Raw genomic sequence first — 18,393 nt, 5'->3', positions numbered from 1 at the left:
AAAAAATCATTTTAGCTTTGACAACTCCAAAACAATTCACATGCCCCACAAATGAGAGATTTAATGTTTGGTTTTGGTTGTTTGGAGCCAGCTGAGTGACAGCAAAAGCAGCCAATACCTTATTCCATTGAGAAATGTGCTAGCCTGAGCTGTACTTCTTGCAGCAGCGATGTGTGTGTGTGTGTGTGTGTGTGTGTGTGTGTGAGAGAGAGAGAGAGAGAGAGAGAGAGAGAGAGAGAGAGAGAGAGAGAGGAGAGAGAGAGAGAATTCACCTTAAAAACTACAACTGCCACCCCCACCTCCACGACCTCAAAAAATGCCTCAAGAGAAATCAATCCAGGCTGTTGGAGTTGTAGAACCTGAAGCCTGTGATTTTGTATTATTTCCCGTCCTTCCACATTCCTGGTGCTTCACCCCAATGAAGTAGCCTCCAGGTAGAGACTATTGCCTCGATGTAAAACTACTGGGACTGGGGTACCCATGATGCTACCCTGCTCAAAACTGTCTTCCTAAAGTGTACCTGCTGCTGTCTCTGTATGCTGATCTGCCAATCTAGAAATCACCTCCATCTCTCAACTTTCTGACCTTGAAAAGAGATGGAGTTCTAAGCTCTGCAACTTTCTTGTATATAAAGTTCCAGAGCAGATATTAAAGTATTCTGATAACAATTCAACAAGATTGGCCACACACACACACACACACACACACACACACACACACATTCTTTTGTATGTAGCAAGGGTGAGGATCTTAGCCAAACACAGTACAGGACAAAATCAATGGACTATTTGGTTACCAGTGTGCCTGAGGGAAAGAGCAAAGCACTGATGGTAAGGGAGTTCAGCTCCTTTCTAAGCTCATTGAACAGGAAGGCCTTTAGGCTTGACCTTGCTAACACAGGATCAAAGACTGATTTATCAGATTGATCATTTTTCAATAAAATGATTATTTCTGTTTCCATGTGTGTATAAACATTATGTACTGCTGGACACTTTGTCACACTGTTTCTCAGCTGTCACTTAAATATATTTTTTGTAAGTCACAGCTGCAATGATTTTATGATCATATAAAATAATGGAAATACAAAAAAAAAAAAGATATTCTCCTTGTTTGGTCACTTTCAAAAGATACCTATGGCAATTTGGGTTGTATAAAAGGCACCTTTCTAAACCGCTCAACAAATGGAGAACGAATCAGCCTAGAGATGATGATGTAATTTTTTTGTTAAAGTTTCTTTTCAAAAAATACTTTATGGAGCTATAATGCTGATATTTCCAAATATTTAGTGTTCATGATAACAATAGAAAAGTTTTGTTTTCTCCCCAAAAGTTTCTATAAATGCCAAAAAGAGCCAGAAAAGGAAACCATTTTGAGATTCTTTAGTATGGAAAGAATAGCATGTTTGTAAGAAGAATGTAGCATTAGATCCCAGCAGGTGCTAATAGGATACATGCTGGCAGTTTTTGAAGACATTTAGGATCAACAAATGGGAGTGAAGAACTTCTAAAGGTCAGCTTCCTCCAAAGCCAAAGGCAGACATATGGCATCACTGAAAGCAATCTTCTTTGAAATTCTCTCTCTGTGTTCCCCCACCTCCTTCAAGCCCCATCTTCACAATGCTGCTGCCTCTGCCTCCCTATGCAAGGCATCATTTGGTGGCCCCAGCTCTGGGAGATAATCATCATTGTTTGGGGAGTAGCTTTGACCAGGTCATTGGCAGTGCTCCCCTTGCCTGCTTCTGCACTGAATGACAATCAAATAACCCCTGCCTTCTAATGTTACCAGGGAATGAGCAACTCATCCTCAATTAATGCTTTAGGGCTAGTCTCCCGGGGAGCACCAAATTTGGCCCATCTGTTAACATTAACTTTGCTTTTCTGTCGGTCTCTCCCAGGTACATGAGAGCTACAGGTGGCTCCTCCAGGGTGATGTGTGACAATGTGCCAGGTCTGGTGAGCCGGCAGCGTCAGCTGTGCCACCGACACCCAGATGTGATGCGTGCCATTGGCCTGGGTGTGTCAGAGTGGACCGCAGAGTGCCAGCACCAGTTCCGCCAGCATCGCTGGAACTGCAACACCCTGGACAGAGATCACAGCCTCTTTGGCCGGGTCCTCATCCGAAGTGAGTCTCCTTCTGCTGGCCCTCCCTGCACCTGCACTCAAGCCCCGCCCCCCGCCCAGCCCTGCCCCCCACCACTCGTCCTTAATGGCACCCAGTTCAGTATTTTCCATAGAATGTAAATTCCACAAGAGCAGGGACTAGCCTGTACTATTTGCACTATGATTGGTGACTGTGTTGTAGGTACCATTCATTTGTTATGGCTGACTAGATAAATTTGTAGTGAGAACTTATTGCTTTTTCAACTACCTTTTAGGCAGTAAAAATATTTATGAAAGAGGACTAACGATTTTGACTTCAGAGATTTCTTTTTCTCTTGGAGATTTAAATTTTTCCTAATTAAGTAGTAAGAGTCATTAAGTATCTGAATAGTGAAAGAAACTCAAAGCTAGTGATCTAGTAGCATATAACTAGAGAAAATGAATTAAAATCAATTTTTACTTTCAAGTAATACTTATCCACTAAACTGTCGAGAGAAGCCTTCTTCAAGAAATAACTCTGCCCATTCGTTAGTGGGAAATTTGACTAGAAATACAAGAATTTATTTGTAAAGACAGAGACAGAGAACTTTACACTTGTTTTTGCCCACCCAAATCCCTCCCATTCCCAAGAAAATCATCCAGGCTGTGCACTTGGTAATGCTTAACAGAGGGTGTTTCTGTCATGTCATCCATGTAGCCCTAGGGTTTTATGAGGCCAAATGCATAAATGAATGTCTCTAAAATCCCCCAAGGGCGTAGTCCTCTCACTCTTAGAGTCTCCCTAAAGTTAACTTGTGTGATATTCTGCAATTTATTTCTCTCATTTAAGAACTATATTCTTATGCATTCCTTTTAGAGTTTCGATATGACATCGCAAATTTTTGAAAGGATAATAGCAAATGTCAGCCTCGTGGAATTTTAAGACTTTTCCTAGGGTAGTTCACCAGTAAATCAATTAGTGCTGGACCTTGTCAATGAAAATTTGCAAATGTCCATGGCAATTCACCATAGACTGTACTGTTTGTAGGTTTTTCCTTCATTAAAATAGATCAATACTTTCCAGTTAGGTTAAATTTGAGGAGCTTCTCATTTATGCAATGTTAACCTGTAGGTCCATGAAATCCTTTGCTTATGGGGGTGGAGGGTATAGAAATCAGCCTTGAAATCACAGATAAAAGGAAACAATTTAAATGTTTAAGAATGTATTATTATTACTGGGCAGGGGTGGGGCATGTGGAGGGGAGGAGATAGGATACAGGATTTAGTTCTCTCTTTACACTGTGGGTTCCAGAGAGTCAATTCAGCCTTCTCTTGCTGAGCCATGCCGGTGACCTAAGAGGAAGCAGCTTCAATAAATGATCCAAAAGATGGCATCTCTTCCAAACCTGACAGTTCATTCATAGAATACTTTGTGGGGTTACTAAGAGAGAAGAGATGGTAACAGAAGAAAACAGAGTAAACTGACTTAGTCTGAGGTCTCAGGTAAATAAGGGATTCCAGCTGGTACTTCCTACAGCAGATGCTGAGCACTTGCTGGGATGCTCGAAGCCTAAAACCCTCACACCACACGCTTTCATTCCACCATTCACAGAAAGCCAACTTCTTTCCAGACATCTCCGCAGATCCCAGAGACTGTCAGTGATGATTCTGTATTGGTTTGCAGAGGGGCTGAATTTGGGCTACCAGCCTGGAAATAATCATGAAATTCCAATGAAGTGATTCAAAGACTTCTTACGGTTAATTACTTAGAGGGAAATTTCAATCTAGGGTCATGAAGAATTCTCTGTTAGGAACCTAGATGTACCTTTTGATGATCAGGCAAGATCGATAGAGGGAGGTCATCATTGCTAATAAAATCCCCATGATTACAGGGACATGGAGAACGCTGGCCACATGTGCCCTAGAGTCCCAGAGTAATAAAACAGAATAACATTTTAAAGCATTTGAAATTTACTCTTTCACAGGTAGAGGAGAAACCCAAACAGTATTTTAAGTAGATACCTCTGAAATTCTAGAATAAGTTAAAAAAACAAAGAGAGCTTAGAGTTCATCCTTGTAAGTTTCAAGAGGAAAAGACAAAGGACGATAAGACAGTAGATAGAAAATAAAAGAAAGTGAGTTTGTTTTTGTTGTTTGTTTGTTTGTTTTTTAAGATTTGGACAATCCATGATCCTCAAGAAACTCTAGCTCAGGGTTTTACCTTCCCCAGTAAAACTCTCCCAAATGAAGCAAACCCTTCCTGCCCACCCAGTTGACATTACTGGTTCATCTCCATCCTAAAAAGACAGTAGTTTCAGCAGTAGCACACCATATCAGCATTTAGATTAGGATTTAATTTCAATTGTGATGACCTGAAAAACAATCAGTTTTTCTAAGAAGCCCATGATCAAATTTTGTTTTGTTATGAAGCCAGCTCTTGCAATGTGCTACTATTTCACACATAACACTTTAGTGAATCATCTAAAACACTTAATTGAAAACATCTCTAGTCCATATCTGCATGTTACCGCAACATCTGGAGGCAAAACAAAAAAGTCATGTGCAACATGTTTATTTAAGTAAATATTATTAATGGATGTGTTTGACTAATAACAAATAATGAAATTTCCTTTGGAATATTTTTTTAGAATTATTGAAAACTACTGGGTTTTTTTTGTATGAGTCAACAAGTTTACCAGTTACGTGAGGATGATTTTTGCATCTCAAAAACCTCTCTAAGTGCTTTCAGAATACTGTGTGTTCCTAACATGCTATGATCCACATCCCCAATGCTTTTCCTCACTTAACAAAATTTCTCACTCAAACTCTAAGGTTAATGGTAGATACATTAAGCATGTATGATTATTTCTCATATATGCTATCTATAAATATGGATACTGAATTACAAATCCCAAGCTTGATTTTCAATGATAAAATAGATAACTATCAGCAAGGACTACTTTAAAACAATAAAAATGAATATATATTGAAGGTGTTATTTATCTAAAAGCCAGTAGGTAAAATTAAGCCAGATTAGTCAGCACCCCTGAGTATTCTTTTTCACCCATGTGTGAGCCTTACCGCATTAGCTGGGGCTTTTGAAACACTTCCTATGAGCCCATAGACCTTGAGCCCATAGACCTGAGTCTCAACCGCTTGACTTGCTACCTGAGGCAAATATCCATCTAAGTGATTATCCCTAGAAATAATCAGTTCCCTTTTTGATGGCTAGAGTTTTGGAGAGAGAGAGAGACTCCTGAATAGCTGAGGTGAGTGCCATTTAATATCGTGTAGATTTTTAATAATGGTTTTTAATAATGAAACTAGCAAAGCAAATTTAGCAAAGGATGCACACTAAGCTGTAGCAATGAGTGGCAAATGGAAACGAGCAAGGCTTCCATGCAGAAAACGTAAGCTGTTCTCCCAGCTGTGTGGTTCAAAAAGTCACACTGGTCTTGACAGATTGAATCGCCAAACGCTTCTCTGCTTTCTGCCTTGCCTTGGCATTAGCTCGCCCAGCTTCTATTTTGATTGTTAATATATTTGCTGCAGCAACCATTAATAAAAGGCCATGCTAGTAACAATGAAATACAGTTCCACTTGAAAAATGAGGTGCACCCAGACCCTAAAGAGCCTTATATCTGTCACTCCACCACAACACGGTGTTATGAGTTACTACAGATGATTAAAATAATTTAATGTAGTTATTGCACTGAAATATGTACCTCTCAGCCTGTAAGGGAAAGTAGGCTGCTCTCTAATAAAGAACAAGTCTAAGAAAGCCCCCAAAGGGTTCTTGCCCAAGTCTAATTATAGGCGGTAAATTTGTTTCCTTCCAGAAAAACCAAAGCGAAAGCTTTTCACTGTCTCTGACCCGATACCAATGATTAGTGCAGGTGTTCCAGAGGAAAGGAAAAATCACCTTCGTAGTTAGACACAGTGTGCAACTCAAGGATATTGCCTATCACCTTCAACAATATTTCAATTACTCATGAAAGCTAATGGCAAGCCAGCTGTCCAGTGTTAATGCCAGGGGCTGGAGGCTGACTGAATCCTCTTCCCACCCTAGCCCTGATAGTTCCTAGATTTCAGTATTTCATTGCCGGTAAGTTAGATTTGCCTTAGTGTCCTCAGAAATGCCTAGAGGTTTGGGAGTGTATTTGTTTGCTGTGGCCTTCAACTTTTGGGTTCAAGCAGTCTTTCACCCCATCCTCTGGAATAGCAAGACGACAACTACACCTAATAGTGTCCATCTTGATAGTTTTTTTCCAAGCTGTGATCTCATGACTTCTAAACCTTACAATGGAATGAATGATAGAACTGTAGAATTCAGGCTCTTTTACAGATGGAGAAACTAAGGTGACTTGTACCAGCTCTGCTCTTCAGGAACATCTAGAGTTTGGGGGGGGGGTGGAATGTGGTTTGCTGAAACTAGGAGCAAGGCTATCTTTCATCTTTTCTACTCTGTATTAAGGAAGAATTGGCCAATAGACATTTAAGTGGACCACATCCTCCATTAAATGTAAGGGATTCATATAAAAGAAATCGCCCAGGATCTAACAAAGAGCTTTGGGAGGTGAAATACCAAGCAATTCAACATAAGAAAGCCATGCAGAACACTTGGAGAGATGTTCTCTGACTGCTTTTAAGCAAAGCATTTTTGTTTCAGGTAGTCGGGAATCGGCCTTTGTTTACGCCATCTCTTCAGCTGGCGTTGTATTTGCCATCACCAGGGCCTGTAGCCAAGGAGAATTAAAGTCCTGCTCCTGTGATCCAAAGAAGAAAGGAAGTGCCAAGGACAGCAAAGGCACTTTCGACTGGGGTGGCTGCAGTGACAACATTGACTACGGGATCAAATTCGCCCGTGCCTTTGTAGATGCCAAGGAAAGGAAAGGCAAGGATGCCAGAGCCCTGATGAATCTTCACAACAACAGAGCTGGAAGGAAGGTATGGCCTGCTACCTTGCTCAGCAGAGGCCCCTATGGAAATGTGACTCCCTGAGACCGATCTTATCTTAAGATTTCCTAGTTGATTAAATGCTGTGCAATCTGAATTTCCCATTGACTCTCTGGCCCAGCACCACTTGTTTGAAAGAGTACCACCAATTGGGCTGAGACACCCATCCATGCCCCACCTTCTTTCACACTGCTGTGCTCAAGAAGTCCACCCATTGCTTTGAGCAGTGTACTGAGTCAAGTATTTTATGGTCCTTCTGGATAGTGTAGCATCCAGGCAAGAGGTATCACCTGACCGTTTGTTCTTCATCCCCTATAGCAATAGCATCTTGAATACCTGTATGGAGCATTGATACCCATCGTATCTTCTCCCAGATACTCCATGAAAACAATTCACTAGGCATGATAGGTTGGATTCTCCTAAATTCAAGGGTACTCTCTTTTGGAGCCAGATTTAACACTAGCTATAGAGCCTCTTTTTTAGGTTTTGTACTGGCTGAGTAAGAGAACTATAGAATTACCCTATCCTTTCATACTGATGAACCTCATAGTCTACAGGAGTCTAGGCTTCAATCACCTTCAAAAACCCATTTGGTGGATGAGGGAACTGAAGACCCCTGAGGCACTCACAAAGAGTTGGTAGGGCTAGACCGAAGCTTTAACTCCTGGGCCAGGGTACTTCACCCTAGGACTAAACTGCTTCAGTATCTCTGTTCAGATGCATGAATGAGGTAGGGCTGTTTAGGGGGGCAGGAGTAACGAGTAACAAGAGAACCAGAATGTTGTTATCTGTGTCTTTGGACAGGAAGTGGAAACTGGATGAGATAAACAAATATTTGCTCTTAACCACTATAAGATAATCTAATTGCCAAAAGGAAACAGATAGCCAAAATTGTCTTTTGTCAATGAAACATTAAATATGCCTGATATTAATTTGTAAAGAAAGGTCAGCATAAAATTGAATGATGCGGAGGAGGGACTGATATGAAAAAGGAGAGGAAAAGAAGACAGATCAATTTGGGTGTGATCCTTTGACTGGGCTCCCGAGAAGAACAAATCTCATTTGAAAAGAAGTTGGGGGGAAGGGACTCTTAATTAGCACATAAAATAGAATAAGTGTGATCTGAGTTGTTTACAAATCATACTTCTGGACTTAAATATTCACAATCTTAATTTGCATGAAGTTTCGAACTTATTGTGACCACTGCAAAGAATATAGATAGTGGCTGGGCAATCCTACAATTGGTAATTGTTGTTTGTGCAATGATTTAGATGAAAATAATCTATACTGGTCTTTGTTTTGCCATCAATAGAGCACATGTAAGTTATATAATGTGGTGCTTTTAATAAGAATGCCCTGTTTAATTATTTGAATGGAGTATTTTAACTTGATTCCTCTATTTGGAAAGATAGACTATATGACACTACATTGTATCCAAAAGAATGTTCTTATAATGTCTATTCATTAGACATTGAATAGCTCTAATCTTCAAAGTAATAGGTCTTAGCTATTATATGCTAGGTCCTACATAAACAAGTGTTTTAATTTGAATCACGTGACTGTTCACTGCCTAGAGGTGAACAGCTGTCGGGCCTCAGATATTCTCCTGCCTACTCCTCAAAACTTCTGAGGCTACTTTTGATTGGGATAAAAGTGCACACACTGCCTTTTTTAAATGTGGCTTTAATTAATGGTGGGTGGGCAGACTTTCTCAAGGAGAGGCGTGATGTCAGTGAATATGAACTTTAATGAGAGCAAATGTATTGAGATAAACATGCGTCTCTAATTCTCTTCTTGTAGTCATTAGACCCCTGTCCGTACTCCCCTTTCTTACCAGCAGAAGATCTGTGGAATCAAAATGAGAACAGGCTGGGCAGTCCTCCTGAGCAAAGTTTCCAAGTGGCCCAGCTCTAGAAGTTCCCAGCCTCCCAGGGCTGACAGCAACATTGAGTTTTTAGTCTTTCCCAAATTGCCTGATGTGAGCACCAGCTACCTTTAAAAACTGAGAGTAATAGTGGGGGTGGGGAGGATAAAGAATTTTATTTGAAAGAAAAGTCATTTGTCCCAAGACATATCTGTTTAAACAATGCTAAGTCACAACCCAACACTGCCGTCCACATTTCCCCCAATTTCCTTCTCAATTTCCCCTAATAACTAAAGCTTAATTAATTTATTATGACAGCTGGACAGAGCACCCCTCCTGTGTTTCTATTTTATAATCTAAATTTGCATTATCATTCATTCTAAACATTTCTAAGAGATTTTATCACTGTTTTTTTTTTCTTTCTTTCACATTCACTTGAGATTGGCTTTACATTGAATCTAGTCTCCTGATTCCAAATAGAGCTAGAAACTAAGTTCATTGGGTATAAGACTTTTCTCTCACAGCTTTCCCAGGACACTCTTTGTAGGTCTGAAGAAGCCACATTATGAAGAGCAGAAAGTTCTACTGAGATAAGTTTTAGTGAATGACCAGCAAACTACACCTGGTAAAGAGCTGCTATTTGTTCTTGTTCCTGAGCTTGCGAAGGGCTTTTAAATTGTTACATTTCTTTCCTAAGAAGAAATAATCACAAGTTCATTAAACTTCCCAAAGTGAACCTAAGATAGAATATCAATCTAATCAAATACTGCCCTTCAAGGACTCTAGAAATTTCCAGAAGAATATGAATTTCCATAACAGATGTCTTTAAACATACTTACAAACCATGTCTCTTGTTATGGTGAAGATAGAAAGAACGTGGAAATTAATATTAGACTCACCTGAAGATTTATCTTGCAGTAACAGTGGCTTTGCTCACTGGTTTAGTCAGATGAAATGTTAAATGAAACAGATATGCAAAGTACAAGCAAACAGCTCGGGCCTCTTAGGTGTAGTAGGTGTCAGCAAAAGTGGAGTCAAAGTTCTTGATAACTCAGGTAAGAGAAGCTGGTCAAATCTCAACTCAAACTGTTACATAGGATTTAATCAGTTATTCTGTCTACAGACTCATCTTCTGTACAATCTAATGCCCTAATAAAACAGGCATAGTTTTGCTAATTTAAAAGGTCTTAAGAGGTGTTTTATAATAGGGTCTTTCCAAATCTTAATAGACATAAAAAGTAGCATGAGTATTTCTAATTTTCTGGTGAAATAGTTACCTTTAAGGAGATAAGGTGACTAACCCAGAATCACGGGAGAATGACATGCTGGGCTTGACGTTCAAACACAACTGTGTCTACCTATAGGCATTGTCCAGAGTTTCATATTGTCTGTATTTCTTAATTCTCTAGAAAAACAAACAGTATTTCTATATTTCTTTTAAAAACTAAAAAGTACAAGAAACACAAGTTTCTTGCCTTGGAATGTGGCTTTGCTGATGACATTTTCTCTTGTGTAGCTTTATCTCAGAGACTTTCTGCAAGGAACATGAGGTTAGTCATTGTTTTGGTTTAAATTTTTTTTTACTTTAAAATTTTTTTCATACAATCTATTTTGTTCATAAATTCCAATCCTTCAATTCCTTCCCCTTCCCACCCACCCAACCTTGTTCTTTCTCTCCTTTAGAAGAACAAAAATAAATCAAAACCAAAAGGCCAACAACAACAAAAAATAAAATGTAGAGACCATTTTGTATCTGTCAACTATTCCTGATTATGATGCATTCCCTGGAGTGCTGTTGATATGCCCAGTGTCAGCACATCCAAGAAAACTGATTTTCCTTCTTCCAGGAGGTAGCAATTGCAAATACCTTCTTAGCTAGAGGTGAGACATTGTGCTCACCCTTGTTGGGTCTATAACATCCTAGACTTCAAGTTTACCTCAAAATTATAGTAATAAAAAACAATATGGTGTTGTAATAAACTACCAGGATATGTATTGCAATAAAAACAGAAACGTTGGTGAATGGAATAGAATTGAAGACCAGGACATAACTCCGCACACCTAAGGACACCTATGTTTTACAAAGGCTCCTAGGGAACAGTTGATTTTAACAAGGAAGTGATGTCTCTGTATTGAAAACATGCCATGGGTCATTGTGAACTCAGCTTAACCAATTTGATCTCATTTGAGAGATTCACAGAATTTCAACAAATCACCCTGCAAGTCCTAAAGCACTATGTGTGACAGGATTGCTCAAAGGGGAACTTGTCAGACTCCCTAGGGCAACACATTTGGCAGTATTGAGTCAGATAAGAAAACACATATGGAAAAAAAAAAAAGCACACGACCATAGGAAACTAACTTTTAGTCAGAAAGATGGTGGTACTTAAGTACAAGACGAGCCGCACCCAAGTGGTATACCAGGGTAAGGTCTGTAAGCTGGAGAGATAATTCACACACACACACACACACACACACACACACACACCAGATGAAATCGACGAGGCAGAGATAAGAGATTTCCCATAGAGATGTGCCCTTCAGGATTAATGGAATGTAAGACATAAAGGTGAGGGATGACCAGGCTTCTGCTTCCATAGAGGAGCCACTGACAGAGTTAGTGGGAGAAAAAGTTGGACACATATCTTTGCCACATCTAGAAATACTTTAATACTATGCTGAGCTATTTGGATGTCACTAGAAAGACACTCAATTCTTGAGTTCAATCTCTGTGCATTTTTTTCAATTCTTTTTAAGTTTGCTTCAAAAAAGTAATAAGTATCAAGGTTCAAGCCTTTTATAATATATTTGAATTGATGATTAAAATAGATTTATTAGAAAGATTGCAGGATTTCTTCTATCTCCTTGAGTTTCATGATTAGTTTTAAGTATAAACATCAGGACTGTTGGAGTTGGCTTTCTGACAGTAATGAATTATAAAATAGAACATGTGGCAACTTTGCTATGTAGATATTTGTAATAATAAAGGTTAATATTGTCTGTGAGGAATTTCTAGCTATAAATGTCAGCTTGACTGGGGCAATATGGAAAGCAAGATTCTCTAATATTGATCACAGCTTTGGACAGGCATTGCCATAGAAAACAAGATACTCACACATATGCACCAGGTATCAAGAAAACCAAAAATTTAGGTACCATTGTAATTACATTTTGCATGTGAAGAGACATAAATATAATAAGGCAGTCAGAACTGAAGTGGTCTGAAATCCTGTTTTAGTTAGTACCCTGCATTTTGTAGGGCAGGGCCTTCTGGAGTGAAGGACTCCAGCATTCTGCTCAAACAAGTTCCAGTCAAAGACTGAGAAGAGAGAATACCAAGGCCCTGAAGATGGTCCACTGGAGAGCTGGGGCAAACACTTAGTTCACCCATGGGAAATGCCTTTAAAACAAACAGAAAATCCACGTTGTATAATGTGTGAGTAGAACCTTAAGGAGAAAATCAAAGTTCTAATAAAGATAATATATATATATATATATATATATATATAAAACCCCCACATTATCACTTGAAATAGGTAATAAACAAATAATGGATCTGACTTCAGAGAGCTGGAATACAATGAAAAGGAAGCCCTACTCTTTGAAAGGAAGAAATATCAACAGGCAAAGGAGGAATGAAACCAAACTGTACCGCTGCAGAACCAAACTGTGTTCACTTCCTCTTCATCCTGGCCTTGCCAAGGACAACCCTGAGCATGTTTATAGTGCACAGGGTTCTCTTAGCAGATCTGTGCTTTCAAGTTGCTCTCCTTAGTTCATAACATTGAAAGCCCAGATTCTGAGAACTCAAGAGTAAGTGGCCAGCCTCTGTCTCATTAAGTCCAAAGTTAGTATGAATTTGCTACACTCTATGCCTCCTGATGTCATATGAATCTAAAGCCGGCCAAAATTAAAGCTCTTGAACAGCAGGTAACTCTTAACAGACTTACTTCCAGCTCCATGAAGGTTCTATTATTAGAAAATGTGTGTTAGCGCTGCATCATTTGTCAACTAGAATTATTGTGTATATGGTAATGTTAAGGCCCATAAATACAAATTGCACACCTTATATTTTCTAGCCAAGCCAGCCCACCTACAGTCACTGTTTTTAGTAGACAACAGATCTGAAGAAATCATAGTGCCTTATTGAACTTGATAAATGTTTGCATAAGCTAACCAAGTGCACCTTTTCTAATAAACATCTCTTGCTTCCCTAGTTCCAGCACATGTTCAGTTGAAGGTTATAAATTGTTTCAGTATTCAGTAACTCCTATCTTAGAGATGTGGGTCTGTCAAAAGGATTTAATTGGTAATAAATGCACTTGGCTCTGAGCCAATCTGGAAATTAAATAATGTGTTTTTAATGTGTGTTTCCTCAGGAAAACTGATAGGACCCAAAATATGTTAGCTGCTTTGTGGAATAGAGCTAACTAAAAACTGTAGCACTGACGTGTCTTCAAGCGCTTTAGTTCATAAGCACTCAGCAAGTAGAGACCACAAACAAATTATGTATTTGATTTCTAAGGCAAGGCCAATTGATCATTGGAAAATATTTTATATGGTATAAAGTAGATGGCCTTTCTGATTGGAAAATAATTAGTATGACACAATTCAGGGTCCATAAGCTTGGCAAAATAAATACCAAAAAATTCTTGTAATTTTTTTAAGACAATCTAACGAAGCCACCCTAACAGTTCTTTCTGCTCAGTCTTCATAAAGGCTGATGTAGGAAACCTTCTCCTTGCGAGAAGTTTGTTCTTATAATTGGCAATCTAATTCTCTTCAGAATAGACTTAAAGATGCAGACATTACATGTCAAAAAGTGTAGGACTCACTAAACCTAAGGAGCATGTACACGGGGCTTCACAGATCCCAGAAGGAGAAGAGTAGCAAGGGACTTAATGTGAAGCCCCAGGTGTCATACTACCTGCCTGAGGGCCTCTGCCTCTAGGGGTTCAGCATCCTCTTCTGTAACAGAGCAATCATGATATGCCTTCCATGCTGTGTAGGTTGAGTAAAAGAGGTACTTTAAAATGCTTAACATGGTCGGACACAAAAGAAGAAACTAATGAATATTACGCCTCTTCACTATACTCTGGTAGCAAGCTGGGCAAAGAAATAGAAACTGGACTCCTCTACACAGTTCAAGTATGGCCTCCTATAGTTCTTTCTCTCTCTTAACATTCAGAATTCTGTCTCTGCCACATAGATTGCTAACATCTATAATTCTTTTTTATAAAAGGGAGTTTAAAATGTTAAATTCTAAAAGTAGAAAATAAGACTCTAAGTTAAAAAAAAAAACTTTAAAATGCCCAAAACCAAATATGTAATGGTTTCATAAAGATATGCTAAGTAAGATTTTTAACACTGCAACCTGTTCAAGAATGTTAGAAAAAACCTGAAATAATAATGTTCTTCGTACTAGTGACATCAAAAAAAATGCAGCTGTCTTGGGAGTTTTCTACATCTGTCCTTCTTAAACTAGCACCTGAGCAAGCTTATAGTGACAGGGTACCATAGAGGAGAAAAGTCAAGTGGGATTCAGCCATGCGGAGGCAGAGGGAGTCATTAGAAATTGTGCTGACCAGTTTGGTGATGTAAAGATGCATCAGAACTGTGTGATTGACCAGAGATACCTAACATAGGATTGTCCCAATGACCTTCAGTAAGGTTCAAAAGAAGAAAGAGAACACAGGAGCTCCCAGGAGAAATTTCAAGAGACAACAGAGAAATTGAGACCTAACTATAGGGTGGCATGAGACTGAGATTGTAAATGAGGTTGTCAGTCTCACATTGGAGAGAAAATCATTGCAATTGATTCTTTTTCAAAAGAAAGACTACAAAAGTAGAAAACTGTGTGTGTGTGTGTAAATATGTATATATATATATATACATATAAAATGCCAAGCTAGGCAGTGAAAAGTGTGCACATGAAGATAGAAATGACTTCCAAGTAATTCAGGGATGGGAGTAGACCTTTTACAAAGCTTAATCAGTCTTCTCAAAGAGAGTCTAGAAATACTGCTGAAGAGGGACAAGCAATCGGAAGAGGAAACTAAAGACATCTTCCAAAAGTAAGCAAAAGCCCCAAATGATAAAGAGTTTAAGGAGGTCCACAGACAGCTCCCCACTTCTCACAGGTTTGACACCAGGCACCAAATGAGCAAATAGATCAAAGAAACATTTCAATTTCATTGCAGCACAGTGCTTCCAAATAGACCCCTGATGTGGGCTCTAGACGCCTTTCAAAGGCTAGGCACTTAAGACCAGTCAGGACATTCCTGGCTGTGAGGGATGGTTATAGTATGTTTCCTTAGTAGGCTAGAAGGAAGGAAAAGTCTTTCCTTCAAACTCACTAGTTGGATAGGTTATTTTTCCCTATGAGGGAGAAAAGAATAAGGGGTGAAAAGAAACAGAAATGTTACTGTAATGTGGTTTTTTTTTTTGTTTTGGTTTGGTTTGGTTTTGGTTTTTGGCTTTTTTCTTTTTTCCCCCCTCAAGAAGCCAGGAAGAAAATTCTTTGAGGAGAAAAAAAAAACAAACTTAAAATTGAAAAGGGATAGAGGATGGATTTTTAAGATCTGTGAATGAATTAGAATATCATAAAGACTATGTGTAGAACAGAAAAGCAGATATTCAAGCAGATATTTCAACATTAAAGTTTACCATTCTTGATTGGAAAGAGGCCGGTGACTGTTAGCAAGGGCTAATGGGAAAAACTTCCTAAGGTATGCTATCTCAGAACACCAAGAACATGGGAAAGATTCGAGAAGTTTTTATGCAAGAAAAAAAAAAGTGAGACAAAAGTCAGCTACCCATCCCAAAAAAAACATATTAAAAGAATCAGTGAGATGCCCCAGGTCCCATCTGCAACACTGGAGTCTAAAAGCCTGCAGGGCTACACCTTCAAATGTGAGGAAAATTATTTCCAATCTAGAATTCTATACCCAGCCAAGCTATTAATCAAATATGAAGGCTGAAGTAAGACCTTTTAGACATGCAAGAATTCAGAAAATGCATCCTCTGTGCACCTTAAAGGAGTTAGGAATGTACTATAAGCAGAGAGAATGATTGGACCAAGAAAAACCACAGCATCTAGGAAAGTGTGTGTTTGGAGTAGGACATGAAGCTAGGTCTCAGCTATGAAGTTAGTCCTTCATTCCAAGGATATCCTTCATGACAGAAAGGTGTGGCATTTGGTAACATAGTAAAATTCAACCCTGAGACATCACTGCACTTGACTGTATGGTTAACAGTAGTTAACAATACTATTATCTGTCAACTTGTACAGCAAATTGATTTCTGGATTGTCTGTGGATAATCAAATCTGAGATGCTTAAATTCCTGACATAAAATAGTGTAATATTTGCCTATCACATACATACATATGTCTACCATTCAATTAGCTTTATTATATCACTTGACAATTTAGATGACCCATAGCTCTCTTGCTGAATTGATTAGGGAATAATGGTCAGAGAAAGTCCATGTTCAATATGGACACAATCATAGAACTAACTACACACAAGAACAAGACGTACATGAACAATGCTCAAACACTGAGTGGTGGAGAGAGTCTGAAGATGTATGAGCTGACAGAGGCTGCAACCTACCTATGCAGTACTTCATCTGGGTGGACTCAGGATATTGTTCATATATACAAACTCAAGTTTTCATCTGAAGAATTGTCTGAAGGTTTTTGGGTTTTTTTGTTTTTGTTTTTGCTTTTGTTGTTGTTGTTCCTTTTTTTTTTTAATCCACACTTGGTTGAAGTGCTAGATATAAAGGGCCAATAAGTATTATTGGTTTCCAATTTTAGAATAAGCATCTAGATATAGTATGGAAGACTTAACTATAAGTTATAAAGTACTGGTCCTCTGGTTTGGTGACCCAATCTTGTACCATCTAAATAAAATGTCGGTAGTTCCTCCAGCACCAGCTGTGCATGATCGGCCCCTACTTCCTTACCCCAGTGTGTCTGAAGACTTCAGGGTATCCCACCATTCATTCTGCTCATGTGTGTGGCCTACTGACACCCACAGACAGCCACTGGATTTGGGTCTCACCCCATTGGGCACCACCATCTGCCATTCTCCCCAAAGCAGCCAAAGCAAAGACTATAACTTGTAGAGGTTTTCCCCTGGTAATTCAGACACCCTAGAAACACAGAGTGGGAAACAACTCTAATTAGATAACTAGATTTCCCTGTCCATAGAAATGCAGTGCCCGCCCCCAGCACAGACATTTCTTGATGCTCTGCCCCTGACCGGCCCCCAGAGGGCTATAGTGCAGCAGGAGCTCCTTAGCCCCTCTCCTGCAGTCCCAGGACACCGAGCTCAGCACAGGCTTCGAATAAGAATTACCTGAAGAACTGTAAGTCCTGTCAGGGCCTGGGCCCCATGCCTGCCCCACCCCCTCAAGATTCTGATTTCCTCAGCCTGGGAAGGGGGCTGCAAATGATCCCCAGGTGAATTTAATGTGCAGCCAGAAACGAGAACCGCGGCTCTGCTCTCCAGTTGCCAGGGAACGATCCTCGGATTCCTGAAACTTTACTACACAGAGTAGATGGAGTCTTCCTTTCTCTTGCCAGACTCTGCATTTCCTCAGACCACAGCCGGATTGTAAAAGAACATTCTCCCTCCCTCCTCTGTGTGAACACGTATGCAGAGCCTTTAAAAAGTGGCAGAAACCGTGGAGAGTCTTCTGCAGTTTGTTCTTGTCCTGTGACTTGCTTTCATGCGTCAGACCTGCCTCATTATTTAAAGAGACACAAAATACGGATAGTCACCAGGTTCCAGAATTTGCATATTCACTTCCCCGCTGATGTCATCTGAGTCCCTTCTCCTAGTTTGCTATTGCTAATATTACAAAATGAATTTTGGATTATTCCTAAGAAGCAGAGGTGGGAGGGGGGAGAGTGCGAATAATTCAACATTTCAGGAAGACCCGAATGTGATTTAGGATTCTGTATATCTGTTTAGGAAGACCACAGGCCTGGGAATTCTGCCTCTATCTAGCTAATGACTCAAAATTGTTCTGGACATACAGAGCCTTGATTTTCAGAACTATGGAATGGGAGTACTAACTTTCTGTGCTTAATTGTGATGTGTATATGATAGTAAGTAGAGCCTGGCTAAGTCTGGTTAAATTCTCAATAAATGGTTTCTGTAGTTAATAAGGTGATTGTAGGACTACAGATGTTATTCAGTTGGTAAAGTGCTTGCACAAAACTCAGAGTTCAATTCCTAGGACTCTATAAAGAATTGGGTGTGCTGGCATACACCTGTAATCCTGTGGAAACAAAAGATTAGAAGTTTATTCTTGGCTACATGGTGAATTAGGGGCCAGCCTGGACTACATAAAACCCTATCTTTAAAAAAAAATGGAGTTATAACAGCGAGATACTGGAACTAAGATCTTCATGGTATGGTCCCCATGCTTTACTTTCACTGAAAGCAGGACTCAGCAGAACTTCAAAGTATAGATCTCCTTCCT

At 39.4% G+C, this 18,393-nt stretch overlaps 1 protein-coding gene across 1 annotated transcript in view; it reads left to right on the top strand.

Moving 5' to 3' along the window:
* Wnt2 (Wnt family member 2) overlaps positions 1 to 18,393 on the top strand; it is a 46,181-nt gene that overhangs the window by 696 nt on the left and 27,092 nt on the right. The window contains exons 2-3 of the mRNA XM_031381232.1: positions 1,895 to 2,121; positions 6,748 to 7,025. Coding sequence (XP_031237092.1) covers positions 1,895 to 2,121; positions 6,748 to 7,025 — 505 coding nt within the window. The remainder of the gene's footprint in view (positions 1 to 1,894; positions 2,122 to 6,747; positions 7,026 to 18,393) is intronic.

Source organism: Mastomys coucha, unplaced genomic scaffold (assembly GCF_008632895.1).
Source record: "Mastomys coucha isolate ucsf_1 unplaced genomic scaffold, UCSF_Mcou_1 pScaffold20, whole genome shotgun sequence".
NCBI classification, from domain to species: domain Eukaryota; kingdom Metazoa; phylum Chordata; class Mammalia; order Rodentia; family Muridae; genus Mastomys; species Mastomys coucha.
This window is presented reverse-complemented; position numbering and strand designations above follow the sequence as displayed.